Source organism: Linepithema humile, chromosome 4 (genome assembly GCF_040581485.1).
Source record: "Linepithema humile isolate Giens D197 chromosome 4, Lhum_UNIL_v1.0, whole genome shotgun sequence".
NCBI classification, from domain to species: Eukaryota; Metazoa; Arthropoda; class Insecta; order Hymenoptera; family Formicidae; genus Linepithema; species Linepithema humile.
In genome coordinates this window covers 30,614,034-30,637,756 of record NC_090131.1, presented here as the reverse complement: position 1 = coordinate 30,637,756, position 23,723 = coordinate 30,614,034, and the positions used below count along the sequence as shown (strand labels likewise).

The following is a 23,723-nucleotide window of genomic DNA, read 5'->3' as shown; positions in this document are numbered from 1 at the left end:
TGACTGCTTTTGTGGCTATTGGAGAAAAAAGAATTCTTTATTTCTACTTAAAGGACGTCATAACGAAAAAGAAACAACCAAATCAGCAAAACAAGAGATTATCCACCGGACAAGTAGACGACTTCGTACGGAAGCGACCTGCCGAAGCTCTAGCTGCTGCTGCGCAGGAGAACAAACGGAAGAAAACTACGTCAACAAAAGACAAAGGACAAAGTGTCGGTAACAATACGGTGAACGGCGACAACGACAAGAGAAAGCGCAAGAAGCAGCACAGAAAGGAAGTGATCGACTACTCGGCGATTCAGGCGGAAAAGGAACCAGAGCCGAACGCCGATCCCAAGAACAAAGTGCGTTCCTGGTTACTGGCGTCCTCGCAGTGTCGACCAGAGACTGGTGCGCGAAATAACGTGAACGGTTTGCCGAAAAGCAAGTCGACTCCGGTAGGGCTGACGACCGGCGGGGCAGCGGGAGCCAAACCGACGGTGTCGAGGCAACAGGCTTTAACGTCCACGCGACGACTCGGTGCGGAAGCCGGACGAGCGGAACTGAAGAATTTGTCCAGTTCTCTCGCCAGAAAGGAACGGGCAAGGCTCCAAGTTGTATATAAACCGCCATTCCGATTCAGTGTAAAGCTACGCAAATCCGACAAGGTGGCTCAAGCGCCAGCCACAGCTATGAATCACGCAAACGCGAGCGGCAGAACAGCGAAGCTGCCAAGAACCGGAGTGCTTCTGCGAACGGCTAAAAGAAAAGATCGCGTCAGGATAGGCAGAGCGCGACAAATCGCTCCAACTGGTATCAGGAATAGCGGCAGTGATCTACCAGAACCGGCCAATTCCGATCTGCACACCGTACCTTCCGACCTGGAAGTACTATTGTCCGAAAGCGAGTTTCTCTTCTCGGACACGTGACCATTGATTTCTATAACGAGCGTGTTCGCGTTTTATTTCGAGCCAGGCGACCAAGGAACTCTTATATTTTTATTCCTTTTCTTAGCGCGAACAGATCACTTTAAAATACGCGGAATAATAATTTCGTACATATAACATTGAATTGCTAGCTCGTGCGCGGAAGAATCCTATCTAAAAATATGAAAAGAAAGGTTGTCGCCTGATTTGTCGAACGGTGTCTTAATTTGTCATTTTTTCCAACTGATTATCGTTGTTATTCCTTTTTCTTTCTTCAGAATGGAGCGACAGCGCAGCTGGTTCTACGTTTGCGAATGTTTATGTTAAAATTGATAACGCGATGGTCTTCAGGCACATTCGTTGAATGAATTAAACAATTTTACAAAACAAAGTTTTGACGGCAAACGTACGGGCTGCGCCGACGTTAGATTTTGACGATCAAGCCAGTTTTCTTCTTCCAAAGAAAGGGGCCAAATCCACTGTTTAAGAGCGACTAGTGTTTAAACACTGCAAGTATATAAATATTGATTTACTTGCTTGATACTTTCCAAAACTATGACAGCAGATTATGTCTTACAATTTGTCCTCAACTTTCTTCTCAATGATAGCTTTAAATTTTTAGGGATCAGCACAATTAATGCGTTATACTCGAAACAGAAAACGCTTTAAGATATTAAAAGTAATATTTTATCTTGAAATCTATTTACGCCGTGCCTGCTGTTAATCTGCATTTTTTCCAAAACTTAAGAAAAGTCACACTTAGAATGACAAAGATGAAGCTTTGACTTATATAACGATATATTGATCGCGAGAAAACAAAAGACAAATTACATTCATTGATAGCCTGAACTGATTAATTTTCATTAATCATTTCTTTCGAAACTTATATTTTTATTTGCTATAACAGACACTAGATTATAATCATCGCTCTACAGTACCAGGTATTAAATACCTTATATGTTTTAGCCCTAGCTGTAACATAGCTATTATATATTTTATATTATAGCCTTAGCTATAAATGTGGCTGAAAATTATGCACATTTTATAGTTTTAACTATAATAATGTGTATTCTCTTTCTGTATTATAGTCATTACTATAATGTGATGTGTCGTATATCGGCTATATCGTTTATAACATAGCTAAGGTTATGATATTGATCGCGAAGAAGTAAAACTTAAGTATATCACGATCAAAGCTAATCGAAAATGAAAGCTGATCTTGATGGGGCAGTGAACCCCCGGGACGTCAAATAGCCTCGAATGGAAGTTCGAGACTTTTTGGGGGAAGCCTTTTGGTTTCTTTAGCTCTCGACCTGCCTGTAACGTTCAAATAACGTTATTATTCACTCGTGGTTCCTATCATTGACAATTTCTAATTGCATCTCACGAAGCATCTAGTTTGCATCTGCAGCGCGTATTCGTGAAAATCGCGGGTTGAGCCAACGGTGGATTGCTTATATTTTTTCAAGACTATACAAAAATGCGGATTTCTTTATGAACGCATTGTTCCGCCAGGTTTTAGTAATTTTTGTTGCGCGAATTATCAGGGGACATGATCGTTCCTCCTGTTTCATACTTAATCATTCCCTTAACTCCGTGGTGCTGTCATTCGATGTACTTATATTCTCTTGTCCGATTGCATTTTTGTAAATATATTTTTACGATCCAGAGAAAGGAGAAAGGTACATATTCCTGTTTTGCAAGAGAGTGGGTTAACTAGAATTAATAATTAATTGTTCTATGCAATTTACTTTTAAAAATGACTGAGAAATAATACAATAAGATGAAGATATCAGTTTTATTATATTAATTACAATCATAAAAAATATAAAAAGATATTTTTATAATTTAAAAACTTATAATTTACAGCGATAAATTAAAAAGAAAACCTTTATATACAATAAAACCGATCCGCATATAACAAAGCGTAAGAAATATTTTTGTTATCAGCATCGTATTCTATATAGTTATAATTTTATAATATAGATTTCTCACACGATTCTTCTTAATCGACTTGCATATTTTTTGCAGTGCATTATATCGAATATATATTTATCGAGTTTAAGTTCCTTGTACTCTCTCACAGTTCGTGTATTCGAGCTAAAAAAAAGTAACCCATCGTCAGTACAGAGTATTTACGTGTTCACGTTTAAAAGTCTGCTTCATACACAACTTGTCGCGCAAACTTGCCTGATCATCTGAGATGCGACAATTCCGTTTTTGGTGACAGATCGCGAGATCGATTCAGTTAATCAGTTATAATCGTTTATGAAGTCGACTCTGCTAGCTCTCATCAGCCAACACGTATGAGTACGGTTAATGTATCCTCTCTTTAAGATCTCTACGATCACTGACTTCTCATACTGCCTGCCTGACGTGTCAAAACGTATGAGTCATCACTCTGTACAGTAAAACAACAAAGTCAGATTGATATGGACTCGATACTCAAGAATAATAACATTAATGATATTAATATGCTCATTATAGCTATTTAATTTTGTATCATTCCTTAACAAGAAATATTATTCTCTGAGGGAGAAAAAGAGATAACGTAAATATTATACAACTAGCAACATTTTTGTTTAAAATTATTAAACGATATAAACAGGGTCTGATAGATTTCTTTTAATTTAATTAAAGTTATTTAACTAAAGCTATTTATACTGTTATGTACTTACATAATTTATAATATAAGCAAATTATGTTTAATTTTCGAATTATATATTGCAGCTAAATTAACAAATTCTTCTAGCAAACAATTAACGATCTGTATGCGGTCATTAAAATTGTAAATGGTTCCAAATTAAAGAAAGCTATATTGCTAATTAATTACACTTTATTTTTTTTATTTTTTTAAGAACACATATGTACAATCAATTTTTGCAACTGAATGCAACTATTGATAGCAGCGATAAGGCGCTACGCATATTATACGTTCGTTTATTAAAAGTAATTGGGGGAGTCTGATTTGTTAAATGAAGTTTCAACTATGAGCTCATAAGGACAGTACATTTACAATTATAATGTGTGTACATTTGCGTATATAATTAAATTAAAACTCCGCAGAACTTATGCTTCATCAAATGTGTATTATACGTGACCGATCGTATTTTGTATTTTATTCCGCTTTCGTGAGAATAGTGATAGCAAAAATTTATGAAAAAAACTCACTTTTTGTGTGTGCCTGTGTGGGGGAGAGGTGGGGTGTGTGTGTGTGGGGGGGAGGGGGTATAATGTGAGCACACGAACGCATGTGTGCTTCATTTATAAAAAAATGTGATGTTACTTTTATACGATTCAAAGACATAATTGCTTTTTAAGAATTCTTAAGAAAGCATGCTTTTTACTTTTTAGAATTATATTATATTTCTTCTTGAATTAATTGGGAATTGAAATCGATGTTAACACATCGTGAGTCAATTCTACACTTTGTAAAAAACAATTTAATTGAAGGAAATTTATTTCGTAAAATTTTTAATGCGTTTTCTTTGAGATCAAAAATAATATTTAAAACTGTTTTCTTCGTCTTTTGAAAAAATATTGTATTTTTCTGCATCTAAACTGCAATTCTTAATGCTTATTTCAATATATTTTAATTCTAGATAAGAAAAATTGTTAATTTACAGTGACTATTTTTTGAGGAAAAAGGAGAAAATCGTCACGAACCATTTGTAACATTTGATTACAAAATCACTGAAATTTTACCGGTTCTGATACTCGAGTATTTAATTATGAGCCAGTGGCCATGTCCGCGCGATTCGCTTTGTTGTGCCTAATCGCTGCGCGAGAATCGCTGCGAAATCGCGTGTAAGCGCGGCAAATTATATATTGCTTCGGATACTCGTTTGTACTCTGTTACATCTACATGCTAATACATACATATATATATATTGTGATACATACATATACTTTGAGTAAGTAGTACGTATGTCGCTTTAGACATAAGATTTGCGTTATAATTTAAAAGAAAAAAAAAGAGAGAAAACTCGTAGTTTGGACATAGAGTCAGCAGATAGCAAAAATATTTGGATATTTGAATCCTAATCCTAATACATAAATAAATTGTAGTTAACTTTGCGTAGACTACCGAAAGATTTAGCCGTGACATGAATCAAATTTGTAAATGCGTATTACATATAACAATTTTCTACGATTCTAAGAATTTCTGAGTGCGATAGAGAATGTACACATTATGAGAAAGATTAGCCGCCACTTGGATTTTGAAGATGATCTTGAAGTCCAGTAAATCTTGATAAATACCTACTAGATACCAATAAACATTAGTAATTGTAGAAATTATCAATTTGTAGCAAAATCAAAGAAAAAAAAAGTTAAAGAGAAAAATAGATATCGATTGATCTTAATAATAATATCTGATATTTTTTTAATTGGAACACATTTTAATATAGGAACACAATTACAATTTCTTTTAATTAAAAAGAAAATTGAGTTATACTAGTTTCTAGCTAAAGATATATTTTGCTTTATTTAGCATAAAAAAAAAAGCTAATTATAGAAGAATAGATCATATATTAAGAAAAACTAACGAAAAATCAAACAAGTTTTAATAAAACATTTGTTTAACAAAAAAATGATATTGAAAGAAATTTGCTCGCTATTTGAATCTCTTAAACAAATGAGGAAAGAAGAGCAAAGTTGGCGTAAAATCTTTTTCAATATGTATACTCGTCATACGACTTAAAGAAATATCGTAGTCCAGTAATTATAGTCGAACGCACCGTATTTTTGATCTGTGAATGAGAAGAACACTGAGCGACTATTGCGACTAGCCAAGTCATTGAATAAATTAATTGCTCGTATATATCGTAGCCATTCCCATTAAACTCGAGTGCTTCTTGTTCTATTTAACGGCTAGCAGTGGCGGGTGGCGGAAATCGCTCCCGCGTGCCAAATGACACAACACACTCGAATCGACAAAGTCGAGGGCACAAGTGGTCTCGATCCGAATCATATTCGGAATATTGGATACGTCCGAGGCGAGACTGTTATTATTTTAACTTTTATCACGTACTATAAACTTGTAATTGATATGAAATGGGGTTGCTGTATTTTTACACGGACTTTGTACAAATATAATGAGAGCGCCGCGTGAAATTGCGTATCTCTCGCGCGATATATGTACATAACTGTATACCAATAAATGCTAGATGAAATATGAAGAAATGAGCGACCACGTAAATAATACATGTAATATTAAAAACATTTAATGTTAAAAGAAATATCTTAAGAAAACTGTAGAATTCTATATTTGAATTTGATCTATAGAATTAGCTTGCCGCACCAATTGAAAAAATTGAACGGAAAAATTTTCATCAACTGAAACGTGTTTAATATTAGACAAAAAATAGATTATTTTATTTTCCGATTTTTGCATTTGTTATTGCACGGACGTAAGCTTCAAATTTCATTGATTCCATTTTCCAACATGCTGTCTAAACAATATATTTTATAATTTTATAGAAAAGTTATATGAAAATCAATCAACGACAAATTTAATAAGAAGATTATTTAAGATTGTGTATTTTATTAGTACTTATAACAGTTTGATAAGTATAAAAAATTTGTTTATCCATTACATTGTGTAAAAGTTATATAATAGTATAACAAAATAACGTTTCCATTTCTTTTAATACATTACTCTCGGCATTGCGTTATAAAGAATAGCGATACGAAGTAATTTTATCTTACCGACTGTCAATGCGTTAAAAGAGTATTTATCATACCCACAATTGGTAAAAAAGAAATAATTTTTTGCATTCATAGTTGACGTAGTTGTCTATGCATGGCGCTAATAATCAATCTAAGTTTCCACTCTAGTTACAGCTATTATTCCATGACAATGCATCATATCTAAATGTTCTCGAGAACGAATTATGGCATTGTCTTTTATCAGGGCTAAGGTGACACTGCACGGAAATTTACACTTACGTTTCTTCGCCAGCGTATCGACCATGAAGGTAATAAAGCAATTTCACTCGCCGTTTTGTTTTACTGGTTAAAATAGCACGAATTTGTTTCTCAAAAAGAGGAAACGTTAAATTTTCGTCGAGGTTTGAACAATTAACGACGAATGTCCGATACGACTTACAGTCGCTGTGTGCATGTCGGAGTATTTCAAGTACGAAACGGCACGCAAATTGTTCAAGCCTTTCGTAAATGATAATATTAACGATCGAATATTGATAGTTATTGCCGATTTGATTCGAACTCTTCAATATGATTCGTAACGACCTCAAAATGTTCCCGAAAAGAATTTCTTATGAGAGTTAGAAAGTCACTTTTAACGTGTTATTACCATTTTTTTTCATAGAAAGGATTGGTGCTTGGTATTTACGAGACAGAGAATGAAAACAATATCGCCCTTACTCCTACAGCAACCAAGTACAATGAGTTAGTTAACGGCAGGCTGCTGAAAAACATCTTGCTGTAAGTTTTTAAATATTATATGTATATATTCATTACTGCTGTAATCTTTTATGCATCCGTGCGATTTTAGAAATGGTATCACATCGCAATACGTCTGTGTTAGTGTCGTTCTTATCTAACAAGGCTGTTCCCCTTGATCGCTATATAGAATATAATCTCGCCAGACTTTTTCGTAATTATTTGGACACATATGTTACTTAATATCGAAGTATCTTTTTCTTTTTCCGTATTACATATCCTTTTTCTCAATGAAATTGACTTGTATATTTTCTTTCTTTTCCTTTCTCTCTTTCTCCTATTTTCCTTCTCCCTTCTTTGTTTTTCACATATACATATATGTATGTACATACTTTTCACATACAATTTGTTTAACAGGTGTGTACACTAAGATATAAAACTATACATACAAGAAGTCCTTACACGGCATTACTTTATCAAATTGTTCTTTCGCTTTCGTTTTATTATAAGATATAACAATATGTTTAAATATTTTATTCATATTTCCAGCCTGAAACAATTGTTATAATGCTGCCTGAGCTTTATCTGACATTCAGAAGTGCTTTCCCTTTGTTATCTTAAAATTTCTCACATAAAATATTTTCCGTTTTATTAAAACTTCTGAATTTTTCAATAGTAGTCATATTATCTCATGAGCTCACTGGCATTATTTTCATTGTTTCAGGAGTGACTAGACTGAGAGATGGTATTATACACATGATATGAAGCGCAACTTGCCCCACAAGGATTTCCTAGAAATACGCTGCGCTTTATAAAATAAAAATTATAATACTGCCTGATTTATGACATATTCTTTTTGAATCAACGGATTCTTTTCATCGAATTGAATGTCCGATTAGGGGATTTTAAACTATAAACTCTTCGGTTAACCATCATTGCTTCAAGACTGACAAAAAATCTGATAGAATAATAGTAGTAATGTCGGGTTCTGGTGATATGGGAAACGATAGCAGTGCAGGGAGCAGTGGTGGATTAGGCGACAGTAGCGGTAAAATTAGGAAACATCACCAATCAACAAATGTTCTGCAGAGGATGACCGGTATATTAGAAGATAAAAGCAACGATTACATGTGTCCAATTTGTTTTGATCTCATCGACACGGCATACATCACACGTTGCGGACATACGTTTTGCCATCACTGCATCGTCAAGTGTCTAGAGATTAAGGACCGATGTCCAAAATGCAGTTTCACTCTGAAGGAACAAGACATCTTTCCAAACTTTTTGTTGGACGAACTAGTCTCAAAATATAAAACGAGAACTAAAGGCCTCGCACAGCTAGGCTCTTATGCAGAGAACAGCAGACATAGAACGTCGGGTAACGATTTATCAATACCGGCAGCCGATGGATTAAGAAGCATCGTGGCGGCGGAAAGCGCCAATCTCACTTTACCTGATGTAAATGTTATGTTGGAAGTACTGACTCAGCGGAAACATTTACTGGAGGCAGAGACTTGTACCGCGCAAAACAAACTCCTGTACGAATTCCTAAAACACTTGCTGCAACAAAAGGAGGAGCAGATGAATCAGTTGCAGAAGGAAGTGGCGCTAATCAAGAAAGACATGGAGGAGGTGGAAAACATTCTAAAAGACGTTCAGAGCAAGTGTCCACGAGCGGAGGACGTGAAGAAAGCAAGCGAAAATGATAACGCGCAGGTCTCGGCTCTCAGAAGGGAGATGCTCGGCCTTATAGACATAATAGATTCGAATATGGTGAAACCTAGCGACAAGGCGACCGTCGGCAACGATAACTTGACAAATCCGAGCGTTGCTCAGTCAGGCGGATCGACCCTAGCTGTACGCAGGAAGAGGCTGCATGCTCATTTCGACGATTTCGTTCAATGCTACTTTGATTCTCGCGGTAAAGAATTGCTGCTTGGTCAGAAACTGCAGTACCAGAGTGAAGCGCAGCAGCACGGCGGCGTGCACAGCACGAGTTCCGGTTTGAACGTCTTCCGCGAGAATCTCGTGAAATTTTCAAGGTACACTTCTCTGCGTCCGTTGGCCACTCTCAACTACTCATCGGATCTCTTCAACAATTCCACTATCGTATCTAGTATAGAATTTGACAAGGATAACGAGTTCTTTGCAATAGCCGGTGTGACAAAGCGAATAAAAGTTTTCGATTATGGCGCCGTTATACGTGACACTGTGGACATTCATTATCCGTGTATCGAGATGGTTTCGAGCTCTAAAATCTCATGCGTTTCATGGAATTCTTTTCACAAGGGCATGCTGGCGTCATCCGATTATGAGGGCACGGTAACGGTATGGGATGCGACGACCGGTCAGAGGACCAAAGCATTTCAGGAACACGAGAAAAGATGCTGGTCCGTCGATTTCAACGACGTGGACACTAGATTGATCGCATCCGGCTCCGATGACGCTCGAGTAAAATTGTGGGCATTGAACACCGATTATTCTGTAGCATCGTTGGAGGCGAAGGCGAACGTATGCTGTGTGAAATTCAATCCGCGCAGCTCGTGTCACCTGGCGTTTGGCTCTGCTGATCACTGTGTGCACTATTACGATTTGCGTAACATGAAGGAGGCGTTGTGTGTATTCAAAGGACATCGTAAAGCCGTCTCCTACGTTAAATTTATCAATAAAGAAGAAATTGTGTCGGCAAGTACGGATTCTCAATTGAAAATGTGGAACATCAACAACCCGCTCTGTCTGCGATCTTTCGTAGGACACGTAAATGAAAAGAACTTTGTCGGCCTCGCCACTGATGGCGATTACGTTGCTTGCGGTTCTGAAAATAATGCGTTATACGTCTATTATAAAGGACTGACGAAACAGTTGTTCTCATATAAATTTGATGCTGTGCGAAGTATATTGGAGTTGCAAGACAGGAGAGAGGAGGATCTGAACGAGTTCGTGTCTGCGGTATGCTGGAGGCAAATGTCCAACGTTGTGGTAGCTGCTAATTCTCAAGGAATTATTAAAATATTAGAACTTTATTAGAATTATTAATTTAAGACAATTACAAATAAAATAATTAAAAATTGTGACGAACGACAAATCGTGAGTAAAGCATACATTTGATCACCGTAAATTAAAAAGGGTCTGTATAATAAAAAAGACCGGAATCTAGAAATAAGGAAATTGTATAATATGAAAGAAATTATATTTTAGAAGAACAATTTAAGAATTACAGCAATGCTTGGAGAAAAATTGAAACAAAATTAATAATGTGCGAATATTAGTTTTTTTCTATCTTATATTCATATACTTAGTATATTAGGACCCTTTTTATTTTATGGCTTTGTGACTTGTGATTAGTTTGTGAGTGTGAGTAACAACGAGAAACAATGGAGCTATTCTAAATTTAGTGTAATATAATATAATGCTACGCAAAAAAAATTTCTAACGCAACGGAATCTAAATTGAATGACAATGATGGTGAAAATAGGTAGATCATATCATCAACCATTATTGCAGGTGGAGATCTCCAATTAATCTATGCTCAATCAACCAGAGAACACAAATATTTTCTCTGGATTGTACATAATTTATAAGTATAATTGGGGAAATTGGTATAGTTAATTATTTTTTGCGTATCTTAAATCTGTTTTCTAATCTAATTTGAGTATAATTCTAAGTATAGACTGAATTGTAATAAATGATATAAACATTTTGTATTGTTGAATCATATATAAAAGATGTTTCTGCATACGATAATTTACGTATTACGTATTACGTACGGTATTAAAATGATTTTTAAAAATAAATTTTATATTAAGTTGCTGATACTTAACTTTGCCAGAAATATGCTTGTTAAAACTGTAATTTGTGCAAATAGATATTTTTAGATGATCGGCATGAAAGTGAAATTCATTCAATAACTACGCAATAGTTTGGAAGAAGCGTTTCATTTTAAAAAATGTATATAAGAATATGTGTGCATGTGTGCGTGTGTGTATGTGTGTATGTGTGTATGTGTGTTTAAATGTGTATTTTTTAATAATTTTTACGTGTTAAAAAAATCACGATTCAATTTATTTTAATTAATTATAATATAAAATGTGTATTCGATAACATATAAAAAACAATATATGTTTAATAACAACACATATTTTGATGACAAAAATCCTACTTAAAAATCTTTTTGCAATGCATTATTGTCGAAAATGACTTGATAATATCGCAACTTCGCAAACAAACATGTGATAAGGTGTAATCAATAGTTGACAAATATTTGTTTTTGTGATAATTGTACAAACAGATAACACATTAAAATCATATGATTTGCAGCTGGATATTTTTTTAATTGCGTTTAAAAGTTTTTATATTGATAGTTAATATTAATAGTTTATATCAAAAAGTTTTTAGATCAACGTTAATATTATCGTTACTATACTATTAAAAAATTTGCTGTGAGCCTAACTTAAAATTACACGAATTAAAATAACATGAATTGTTCCTCTATATGAATGTTGCAAAACAAAACGTTTCTGACGTGTGCCAAAATGTACAAAAGGCAAATATAAAAGAAGAAATGTGTGGTAAAGATTATATATAAAAATCGTGTAGGATTCTTGGAATATAAAACTAGTAGAACAGTGAGTTGTATTTAAATTTTTTTTACAGAACTATTTTCTGCCGTAAGCGTTAACGTTCATTATTTTTTGTTTCCTAAAAAAATATAATGTAAATCCGTTTTTCGTTATTTTAAATTATTGTAAAACTATGCCAATTATATGCCTATAACAAAATCGCATTGCTGCTTATAACATTGCTGTATATAAAAAAAAAAAAACTGATATTTGTGAACTTTATCAACAGAAATTGCATTGTATTATATCTTAAATCACTTAAATAGGTTGTAACGCGCGCGCGCGCGCGCACTCGTGAATTTAAATTATTAGTAAGAACTGAATGTAAAACAGCTATCTGTAAATGTATCAACGCCGATACTGTAGACCGAGAGAACAATAGCAGTTGTGAATTAATGTGTAGCTATAATCTTTGAAGAGAATTATTGTAAATGTACCGAGCTATATACACACATTGCACGTTCATGTGTGTGTATGTAACTGTACCGGAAAGGAATATTCTAGAATAAAAAATAGTATATTTTTAGAATGTATTTTAAAATTACAAATTACTATATCGTACATGATGAGTGTCAAAAAAATGTCTAGATTTCTGTAATTAATAAATTTACGATTTTGTGTCTGAAACTGTCTGTTACATATATTGTTGTCGTGCATTGTTTCTTATAAATTGTCACAATCGGTCACAATTGTCACTTTTTCACTAACTTTGAATGAATTTTTACGCTACAGAGCGGGACCAAAGATACCTAAAGGTCATGCTAGAGTGTTTTGGGGTTTGGATGAAACAGATTACAGTGGAGTCGCAGTAGTTGGCTTGGGAAAGCAAGGTCTTGTTATCAACAAACTTGAAGAAATCCACGAAGGAAAGGAAAACGTGCGTGCTGCTGCAGCAGGTAATTTCTTTTATTAACAATTTCTCTTATTATATATTATGAATTATAAAAAAATAATCATATTCCATTCTGTGTGTTGTTCAAATCTTTCCTCCTCAAATCGTACTTTGAAAGAGGTTTTTGAAACATTTGAATATTAATAACAAATATTCAATAATATTTTATATATTATTTTAGCGGGATGTCGTGCATTGGACGATGTTGAGATAAAGGATATTAAGCTGGAAACTCTGGGTGACGCGGAAGCTGCTGCCGAAGGTGCTGGTCTGTCGACATGGCTTTATCAAGGATACAAAAATGAAGAGAAAAGAAAGAAGTTACCAAAGATCTCTTTGTATGGAGAAGAAGGAGAGTAAGTAGTGATTCCTTATTCTCGTCTCGGCGCAAAACATTTACTGCGATGGAAAATCTTGACTTCGAGTTACTATTATATGAAATTATAATCTGTCGATTTTTTTTTAAGGGCAGAATGGCGAGCGGGTATTGTCAAAGCCAAGGCACAGAATTGGGCCCGTGAGCTCGCGGATACGCCCGCGAATCTGATGACGCCCACGATATTCTCACAACGGGTCTCCGAAGTTCTGACACATCTCGGAGTCGATGTTCAGGTGCGTGACAGGAAATGGGCCGAGCAGAAGAAAATGGGCTCGTTTCTTAGCGTGGCGCGTGGTAGCATCGAGCCGCCCAAATTCCTTGAAATCAATTACAAAGGTGCCGAGAACTCTAACGAACCACCGTTGACGTTTGTAGGCAAGGGAGTCACTTTCGATGCCGGTGGCATCAGCCTTAAGGTAAGTCATTTCACGTCTCTAAAGACGATGTAAAGGGGGAAAAAAAGACATGAAAACAGAAAGAAAAAAAAATGTTACTCGCAGCCGTCGTCAGAAATGGACGAAATGCGTGCCGATATGAGCGGCGCCGCTTGCGTGGCAGCCACCATCCGAGCCGCAGCGGAACTGAAAATCAAGAAAAATATCATTGGATTGATCCCGCTCACGGAGAATCTGCCGTCCGGACTGGCCACGAAGCCGGGAGACGTGGTGCGAGCGATGAACGGCAAAACTATCATTGTGGACAACACCGATGCGGAAGGCAGATTGATTCTCGCTGACGCCCTTTGCTACGCGCAAGAATTTAATCCGAGGTACTTTTCGTAATTCTTATTTGTCTTATAACAACGTTTAGCACAAATTATGTTAGCAGTGGCACTTAACATTAGAAATCTGTTAGAAAATTGTTGGATTTTATTAATTTTATTTAATTTAGTGTCAATCTTCAAAGAAATTTAATATTTATATGTAATTCTTTTTGAAAAGAATCTAACTCATGAGAAAAATCAGTTTTTAGAGAAAAATGCACAGCACACAACTTGTTGCAAACGATTGTAGATTAATAAATCTCTAATCCAAATAGATTTATTCTGGATATCGCTACATTGACCGGTGCCATGAGAGTCGCATTGTCAAATTCTGCAACTGGAGTATTCACCAATGATAGCAATCTTTATGAAACTCTAAGAAATGCTGGCGCGATAACCGGTGATCGAGTATGGAGATTCCCTCTGTGGCAACACTTCACTGATGAAGTGACGAGTAAGTGTTTCAACATTAAGTTATTCAACATTATATCCATTATTTGCCTCACACTTTTGCGTGAATTATTGTATAAATTAGAAGATGGTCCTTCCTTTATAAATTCCGACATAACGTTGTGCTGTCACTTTTTTTAAGCCCTTAAATTAATTATTTCATTGTAATTTTCAGAAAAAGTCAAAGGTGCCGATTTAAACAACATCGCAAAATGCAAAGGTGGTGGCTCTTGCACTGCCGCTGCTTTCTTGAGGGAATTCGTCCCCAAGGATGTATCGTGGATGCATTTGGATATAGCTGGTGTCATGGGTCCCGCTCACGATGAGTTACCGTATATCCCAGCTGGAATGACTGGACGTCCGACACGTACGCTTATACAATTTTTACAGATGTCTTAAGCAGCAATGGTCACTATACATAATTTGCACATCTTTTCGTAATTATATTTTTCGGGTGGGTTTTGTAATATCATATATATAAGTATAATAATTATAAAATGAACGTGTATACACATAAGAGTTTATACACATAAAACATATGTATATAGAGATACACATTACACAGGAGAATTGCGCCTAATATGGAGAGGATTGTATTGGACAGAAGTCTTAGTCTCGTTTTAATTTTTTATTTTGAAGTTTTAATTATCTAATTTTAACTGTTTATGACTGTTTTATTTTGTAGATTAACTTCCCTGACCACTTACTTGCCCGAGTATACTCGTTGGTAGAAAAAAATTAACATTTTTTTGAAGTCTCGTTGATGAAATAAATTCACAGAGAAATGGTTAAAATGCATAATAATTATTCAAACTTCTCAAATAAAACCATTGTACCTCAACATATTAGACACTGCCTATATTTTCTAAGTTACCACGCATTTCCTGTATATTTAAAATATATACTCTGCAAGTAATGTGTATACATGCGATAAAAAATATTTGAAATAGAATGTCTTGTAATATTTGGATGAACTGCTCATTTTATTTCAACAATTTTCACATCTGTCGAATTTAAGCATCTCCGAACGCATCCTGTTCCACGAAATTTGATTCCATAATTCTTGTTTAAAAAAAACAAGGGACGGTTTATATATACATTCGGTTTACTTCCCTGCCTTTCTTTTAACAAAATCCTCTGGCATCTAAAATTATCGCTTGCAACACTATGTAATTATACCTTTTGTTATCTACAAATCTTTTGCAGATAACAAAAAGCATACATGAGTACGATGGACATGTATAAAAATGTTTGTGAAATTTGTTATAAAATTATTTTAAGATTCCAAACTTTTTATAAATCTAGCAGCTAATTTTTATCTCATTTTTCAAAAAGGAAATCTAATTATTAACTAAAAATCTTTCCTTTATAGATATTATTCTTATATATAAAAATGAGACATTTCTTTTACAAATTGATCAAACTATAATAATAATCCCATTTTACACATGTGATTATTATATTTGATTGGCTATAAAAATGAACTACAACTATGATAGATGTTTTAAAAATAAGTTTTATACACGCTTATAATTTTATCAAACTATCAAACTATCTGTATGTGTAAAGCTGAGCTATTTCAGTAAATATTTTCGAGGACTTTACCATGATCTTAAACTAGAAATAATAAAAATAAGAAAGCACGCTTTAATTGATATTTATATATATCAACTTTATACTACAGTGCATACAACAAGTATTGTATAGAATAAAAATGAGTTACATTATATCTGTACGAATACATAATATCTAAAAGTAATGAATAGTATAAGCACTTTATCTTGGAATTTGTAAAAAAAGCATAATACGTAAGTCATCCATTAATATAAATAAAAAGATGATTATATTCATCTACATAAAATTAATTTATTGCCGTCTTACGCGATCTTCCGAGTACTTTATACTAATTAAATATACATAATTAAAATTTATATATAGAGCTTTGTTCTACAATATGCATTGTGTCATAAAATTATTTTAACATCACATGACAATGCTTTCATAGAACATATCGTGTTAATAGATGCAAAATTTATTCCAACAGCGCATAACACAAACAAATTATACTATTATAAGTAAATTTTTAACGAGAAAATAGTCTCCATATTTTAATGCATATGTGTACATTAGTTACACACGCATATAATTCCATTATAAAGAATTAATTATAAAGATTTAAAATTTATACAAGAATGGACAAATTAATTAAATATTTAAAGTTCGTGCAAAATATTCCACGACAATGGATGCTTATACTAATCTAGCGTAATCAATGTGCGTAATACAAATTTTAATTTTGCACAATGCATTAGGCAATGTACATTTGATTCGTGTCGCACAAACAGTACTCTTGATAGGCATTCAAAGGCACTGTAAAAAACGATAAACGCAGTTTATTATAAAAATGTCGACACAACCTCGGAACGTTAATATATTGCAAATTATAATGCGGTATAAAGAAAGGCATAGGAGGAAGAGATAGGTATCGTTCTTATTTCTATGTACGAGTAAAAGTTATATCACGTTGCTTGCATCGCACGTAATCTCGTTATGTACAGTTCTCTTATCTCCACCTGTAATTACAAAAAGCTTATTCTATTTCACAACTATCTGCGCGCTTCACGTGAGCTAACCACTATTTTACCACTATTTCCAGGACTAGTACAGAATGAAACATTCATACAACATACAAGACAACGTACAGAGTTACAATGTTCGTACGGTTGTAAACGTCGATCCGAACTGGCACTGTTGAAATACTGTTTTTTGTCATTTAAGGGCTCCATCACTTCGTAAATGTTCGATGCTACATTTATACAAAGTAATCACAACTTCATAATGCGACGCGTATCACCACGTCGACTTGAATCCTTTCCACTACCATCACTGACACACAGTACATTCAGGTCTATAAGCTTAAACGTAAGCTTTTAACGAAGTGATGCACTCGACCTTGGAAGCTGCAAGTGTAGTCTCTTTCTCCAAGAAGAAGAAATCGAGATCACCACGTTACATTTATGAGCAAGGCGGGGGAGGCTGCTGTTGCGGAGAGGGAAGGGGCGCCGCCGCGGCGGCTGCAACTGCGGCGGCAGCAGCATACGACGACGGGTCTGAGGGATCGAGAAGTGGTGGTGGTGGCGGTAGACCGCTGCCACCACCGCCTCTTCCTCTACCTCGGCCTCTTCCACGACCCCGGCCCCGGCCCCTCCCCCTTCCGCGTCAACTCCGCCTCTCTGGCATCCCTATGTTGCTCGTTGTTTTTTCCAGATAAGCCAAGGGTCCTTGCAGGGCGCTGCTACCCATACCGCCTACCGGGAATCCGGTGGCTCTGCCACCGGCGACACCCTGCGCCATGAACATGCCCTGCTGATTGACCGGCACACCGACTCCTTGAAGACCTGATGTCGGCGGACCACCTGTGCCCTGTTGCACCTGCAAAGTTACACCAAATAAGGATACATGATGAAGACTAGTAAAAGAGGACGCGATCAGGATGTTTCCTCTGATACATGTATATATGAATGTAGCGAAAAGATCTACCACAGAGAGATAACTGAGATAAGTTTCTACACTCTCTTGAAAGAAAAAACAATACTGCAGACTACTCCGTTACTCTCCCGAAACAGCTAAAGTATCCCAAAAATATACTCCACATGCATGCATACATTCAGAAAGATAGACACGCGCAAACGAGAGTGACGAGAATGACGAAAATGACGAAAATGACGAGAATCTGTCAGAGAGATATGTCGGATCTGTCAGGGAATGACGACAAGTAGGCAAGGGCAATGAAAGAAAGCACAATGGTTGTTTTTTTGCGATGAACAGAGATATTTATTCTGCGGCAATATCTACTGGTGAGTAAAGACAACATAAGTAAAACATTATTTTTCAAATTGCAATGGCTATAATGCTTCTCCTTGCGTTATTCCGTACTTACGATTTAAATACTTTATATCACCATATTTATCATCTAAATTTATTACGAAATATATATCTTTATATTCACAAGAATTGTAAAACTATTTGCACAGAAGGAACTTTGATAGTAGTTATCCTAATTTACAAATAACAATATTTCGTCACTGATTTTCGTAGGCAGAATTCAATTTGTGTAACAGTATATATATGTAGGCATGCATACAATATCTACATGCAGAGAGGAACGTCTTATGCTCATATATAATTTCCTTTATGAATACAGAGATGACGCGAAGAAACATGTCTCTCATCCATAAGAAAAAAAAATGTAAAAAAATAAGATGAAAGAAATAACGTCTATGCGTACGTCGTTTTGTTACGTCTCTATATAAAAATCTTCCTTACGAAAGCGCGTCAAATGTCTAAAAATATCACCTATCACCGTATACATTTAAACTTATACATATCAGTTCAAGTCTTTTCGAGTCTTTTCGTGTGAGAATAATTATTTAGACCTTTGTGTTAACACACGAAGCATACAACTTACGAATATTCCTAAGCTTTATCATTATTGCCGTACCAGATTTATTACACTTCTTCTTCTGTTTCTTTTTTTGTTTTTGGCTAATTATTTGTACATATTTTCGTATTCATTGTTTTGGCACTATCTTACAACAGTTTTTTGCACGTGTACAACTAATTCTTCGATACTCTTTCCTTCTAAAGTAAAATTCATATTTTTTTTATGTATTCCTATATCGCAGCTAATCGTAAAAGCACTTCTGTTCTCTTTTATATATGATACATTTCTATGTTTGAATAGGAATTAAGGCACTGATATATTATACGCATTATCTCTTATATGAAAGAAAAACAGAACTAGTTACCTCGTCTCTTCAGTTCTCGAAAAAAAAGGAGAAATATTCTCTGTGTTCTAGCATTTCAATCAAAACGGAAAGAATTTGTTTAATAATATATGATTCTCGCGTATAGATACAATTTTGCAAGCAAACACACACAACACACGCGCGCGCGCGCGCGCGCGCACACACACACACACACACACACACACATCTTCGTGCATACCCATCGCATACACTCGCATATGTACAATCACACATCTTGAAGTAATGGAATTTCAAGATTCTTATTTGCAAATTTTTAAGCAAATTGAGAATGATCGAAAATCAAAAGTTACAAAACATCTTGCAAGACTGTTATAATTGAAAATCTTGAAAGTTTGAATATCCTGAATGTGTGAAATATTTTCAATAATATACATATACGCATGCACGTGCACACACGCACACACACATGTATGATATATGTATGTGTATATATAAATATTCAAGACTTAATCATCAATAGTTTGTAAGATGTTTTGAGACTTCTTAATTTTCAGCCTTTAACTCAAGATGTCTTGAGACTATTTGAATTCCATCACTACTCGAATGCAATGAATAACAGGCAAACGAAAATGTAACAATAAATATATTATTATGATAAAAAGTAGTAAGAGAACACAATTATTAAAATTTTGGTCTCGTAACGTTAATTATGATATTATGACTGTATAGTATGAAAATAAGCTTAAATTAAATTAAAATCTCAAAACAAATAAATTATTCGAATAATCCAACAAATCTATGACTGAAATGACAAGACTTTTGGAAAAAAATTATTCTCTGTAAATTTTTTAGATTATCTTTTCTCTTCTAGTTAACATATGAATTACATTTTTGTCAATTGCCATAATTTGCCATAGTGCCAATTCCTCTAATTAAAAACTCAATTAATTTCTCTAAACCTTCTGGCATTGAATCAACCACCCAATCAGCTTCATTCACCATCATCATAATTATTATCACCATCATCATAATTATCATTATCATTATCATTATCATTATCATCCACATCCATAATCTCAATCTCAATCTCATCCTCATCCTCATCCTCATCCTCATCCTCATCCACATCCATAATCTCAATCTCATTCTCATCCTCATTCTCATCCACAATCTTAATCTCATCCACAATCTCAATCTCATCCACAATCTCAATCTCATCCACATCCTCATCCTTATCCTTATCCTTATCCTTATCCTTATTCTTATTCTTATCCTTATCCTCATCCTTATCCTTATCCTCATTCTCATCCTTATCCTTATCCTTATCCTTATCATCCTTCTTATCATCATCATCTAGTTCCATTACTATGAACTATTTCAATATTGTGCATTAATTATGACTATCCAATGGTTCATTCATTTTATATTCTATAGTGAAACGAAAACTTCATTTAAAGAAGAATAGAGTACAATCAGACTTCTTATTTTACTATTTAATTTTATTGCAATAATTCATATTGCAAGTTTTATTTCTAAATCTCATATCCTAAATTTTCCATTTGCACATAATGCGATTACGTAAAAAACACAATTACAAAGACTAGCCAATAGTAATTCTATTCAAGAAAATCAATATAGTTCATACAAATACTAATAAACTTTTTCGCGTTTTACAATTTTTTAAGGAAAACATGAAAAAAGAGAAAAGGCAAGAAATTTATTGCAACTGATGTAGCTTTGTAAATAGATTAGCGTAATTACTCAACATATTAAAGAAGTATAAATCTGAATATCCCATTACAAATCAATGACTTCTTATATAGTAAAAAGTTTCTAAAAAAATTAGTGTCAATTTTTCAGTCATAAATTTTATATAAATATATAAGAATTTTATTTTCGACTTTTCTTTTATTAAATATTTCAATAATTCATTATTAATTCAAGGCTTTAAAATTTTATCAAATAATTCAAAGAAATTTACATCTCTAGGAACATAACAATTCAAATGTGTCTAGATATTATTTGATAGTATCCATAATAAATAATAAAACAATCTGATATATTTAATAATTAAATAAAAAATTATTTTTTATACTTAATGTAAATTATTTACATTATTTATTAAAATACATAGATATGTAAGTATGTAACTAAACTCAGTTACAGTGTTAATTTATATGCAACAATAATTATACTCTCATCTCCAGCTATTTCTTTTTCTATATTAAAAGAGAAAAAAGGATGATTGTACCTCACTCTTCCTTATTTTGTGACGTTTTTTGCTCTTTTTTTGTTTTGAATTCGAAAAAAGTGTACTTTTAGTAATTTAGCATAAAATTTTTCAACAATCTATTTGAAGATGGTAAAACTTCAATTTTTATCGTAACGGTATTATTTAAATACCTGTTGTTGCAATGGATGCTGCAATTGTTGCTGCAGTTGTGGGTGCTGCTGCTGCTGTTGCTGCTGCTGCTGCAATTGTTGTTGCAATTGCTGCTGATGCTGCAACATTTGCTGTTGCTGTATTGAAGCATTACTACTGCCACCTGCAGCCTGCTGGTTCTGTCCGCTTTGATTTGCATTGGGTAATCCTATTATCAACAATATTGACGTTATTTGAATGTCTTATTGCAATAAGAACATTAAAATATGTACTTACCACTGGGTGCTGGTCCTTGAGCAGGGGACTGTGCCCATCCTTGTAAGTCTGACAACATATTTTGCCAAACAGCGATTTTCTCATTATGCCTTTTTATGAGCTCTTCTTTGCGGGCCAATTCTATTTTTAATTCTTGAATTTCCTCTTTAACAACTAGCTCAGGCTTCAGTGCGGACAGCAGGAATCGCTTTTGCAGAAAAAAGGCTTCCATCTGCCTGGCTAGGTCTACAAACCTCATAGTGGCTTGTTCCATTTCTGCGCGGCCTTCATCTTTATCCACTGTCAAACCTCCAGACGCGCCAGTCCCATTGTTGCCTAAACCTTCGTCCTTTGTCAATATGCTTAAACATTGCTGAAAACGATAATTAAAAATATTATTCAATAGATTAGACAATCTAGATTATATCCATAAAAACATCTACGTTCTTTTGGTTCTTATTGCCTTTTTTGCTCTTTAAATAAGTTTAGCAAAACTTACAGAATAATTATAACAGAACTAGTTGCTATTTTTTATCCATAATGTCAATATCATTTTTAACAAATAATCTTGGGAGAAAAAGGCAAAAAGAGCCATTGCTCGTGCAAAAATTATATTATATTATAAAATTCCAAAGACAAATATTTCTGCCTGTGTTAAGCCTTCCTCGGTGTCGTTACAAATAAAAATAATAAACGGTATCACAAGTGTTGAAGTGTCTTACAAATAAGACGATATACGCAAATATTCTTCATGACAAATAATTTCAATTAAAACTTACTTCCATATAGAAAGATTGATAATTGGCATTGTTATTATAAACCGAAACTATATATTCAATAAAAAACCATGGAAGAGCCAGAGACTAACATTATTCAACAAAATGTCTTTAAAATTCATGGAGAATTTCTTAAAAACTGAAGAATCCATGATTAAAATTGAATACATAGTAAAACTAAGTCGGATGGTTAAAATGATAATAATTACCATTTTAACCATCCAGCTTAGTTTTACTATATATTAATAATAGACAGTTTTAATAATAGACTCTTATTTGTTTATAAGACGCTTCGATACTTGTGATACCGTTTATTATAATTTTGATCTGGCACTGAAGAAGGCCTAACATAGGTAGAAACGTTTGTCTTTGGAATTTTATAATATATAATTTTTGCACGAACAATTAGCAACGGCTCTGTTTGCCTTTTTCTCCCAAGATTATTTGTTAATTTAGTGGAGCCTTAGTATTATTATTATCATTTTTTATTAAAAAATTTAAAATATCGAATCAGATGTCTTAAAATTATTTGGAGTAAAAATATTCTTGATTATATTTCTTTGATCATGTTATATGTTAAAAGAATACTTAGAATAATAGTTAGATGCAATGTCTAAGTGATAAAATCGAATATTTTACCTGAAATGCTTCTTCGAATTCGTCAACGAGGTTACCGTTACTATTAGTCGGCGTCGCCATTATATCACATTCAACCACATCATGCTAGTGTGGCTATACGCGAAAGCAGCAGAACCTCGATCTCACAGTCATAGACATCTTTGTTATAACTAGACTACTAACTCAGCTAAATATTTGGTTCCAGAATAGTCACGTTTGCAACCTTTTTTATACAATCGTTTACGATTGGTGTATAATTTTATCGTGGCAGTGTATATCGGAAATGATGGCCTGTACACATAAAAAAGTTTTAGGCGTAACCTTAAGGTGCAAGCAAATCGACCAATCACAGTGAGCTGTAATGCGAATCACTCGCATGGTCTTGATCGAAACACGGTTCGTATCGACGTCACGAAAAAAAAAAATTAAAAATTAAAAAGTAAAAGATAATATTATTATTTTATGCAACACTCTGACAATAAAATTGTGCGCTCTAATGAAATACA

At 34.2% G+C, this 23,723-nt stretch overlaps 4 protein-coding genes and 1 long non-coding RNA gene across 8 annotated transcripts in view; 4 read left to right on the top strand and 1 right to left on the bottom strand.

The window, feature by feature from the left end:
* Nucleotides 1-6,092, top strand: part of Kul (Kuzbanian-like) — a 29,407-nt gene extending 23,315 nt beyond the window's left edge. For all 3 annotated transcript variants that reach the window (XM_012365069.2, XM_067353140.1, XM_012365070.2), the window contains exon 18: nt 54-6,092. In XM_012365069.2, coding sequence (XP_012220492.1) covers nt 54-911 — 858 coding nt within the window. In that variant the 3' untranslated portion in view covers nt 912-6,092. The remainder of the gene's footprint in view (nt 1-53) is intronic.
* Nucleotides 6,093-6,728: 636 nt separating this feature from the next.
* On the top strand, nt 6,729-15,386 carry LOC105671134 (cytosol aminopeptidase). Its single transcript, XM_012365059.2, has 8 exons — nt 6,729-6,886; nt 7,240-7,355; nt 12,665-12,828; nt 13,006-13,180; nt 13,292-13,619; nt 13,704-13,972; nt 14,242-14,420; nt 14,592-15,386. The coding sequence occupies exons 1-8, from the start codon at nt 6,803-6,805 to the stop codon at nt 14,813-14,815; spliced, it is 1,539 nt and encodes a 512-aa protein (XP_012220482.1). The 5' UTR covers nt 6,729-6,802; the 3' UTR covers nt 14,816-15,386.
* LOC105671133 (E3 ubiquitin-protein ligase COP1-like) lies at nt 8,044-12,559 on the top strand. Its single transcript, XM_012365058.2, has one exon. It carries the CDS (start codon nt 8,292-8,294, stop codon nt 10,338-10,340), a length of 2,049 nt encoding a protein of 682 aa, XP_012220481.1. The 5' UTR covers nt 8,044-8,291; the 3' UTR covers nt 10,341-12,559.
* Nucleotides 15,379-23,393, bottom strand: MED28 (mediator complex subunit 28). Of its 2 annotated transcripts, none has more exons than XM_012365024.2 (4): nt 23,239-23,393; nt 21,845-22,196; nt 21,589-21,776; nt 15,379-17,848 (listed from the first exon to the last, which is right to left on the bottom strand). In XM_012365024.2, exons 1-4 carry the CDS (start codon nt 23,296-23,298, stop codon nt 17,636-17,638), a joined length of 813 nt encoding a protein of 270 aa, XP_012220447.1. In that variant the 5' UTR covers nt 23,299-23,393; the 3' UTR covers nt 15,379-17,635. The 2 variants fall into 2 exon arrangements, with proteins under 2 accessions (XP_012220447.1, XP_067209258.1); XM_067353157.1 differs by lacking the exon at nt 15,379-17,848 and adding an exon at nt 18,638-20,557.
* Nucleotides 18,161-18,716, top strand: LOC136999362 (uncharacterized). The gene is made up of 2 exons (XR_010889734.1): nt 18,161-18,273; nt 18,515-18,716. It is a non-coding gene; the product is annotated as an uncharacterized lncRNA (long non-coding RNA).
* Nucleotides 23,394-23,723: the final 330 nt, after the last annotated feature.

Excerpts from the sequence above, each read along its gene's own strand:
- MED28 (XM_067353157.1), bottom strand. The coding sequence starts at position 23,298 with ATGGCGACGCCGACTAATAGTAACGGTAACCTCGTTGACGAATTCGAA. Across the intron at positions 22,197-23,238 it reads AATTCGAAGAAGCATTTCAG|CAATGTTTAAGCATATTGAC; the intron begins GTAAAATATTCG and ends TATCGTTTTCAG. Across the intron at positions 21,777-21,844 it reads TCAAGGACCAGCACCCAGTG|GATTACCCAATGCAAATCAA; the intron begins GTAAGTACATAT and ends TGTTGATAATAG.
- LOC105671133 (XM_012365058.2), top strand. The coding sequence starts at position 8,292 with ATGTCGGGTTCTGGTGATATGGGAAACGATAGCAGTGCAGGGAGCAGT.
- LOC105671134 (XM_012365059.2), top strand. The coding sequence starts at position 6,803 with ATGGCATTGTCTTTTATCAGGGCTAAGGTGACACTGCACGGAAATTTA. Across the intron at positions 6,887-7,239 it reads CCAGCGTATCGACCATGAAG|AAAGGATTGGTGCTTGGTAT; the intron begins GTAATAAAGCAA and ends TTTTTTTCATAG. Across the intron at positions 13,181-13,291 it reads TTGTATGGAGAAGAAGGAGA|GGCAGAATGGCGAGCGGGTA; the intron begins GTAAGTAGTGAT and ends TTTTTTTTTAAG.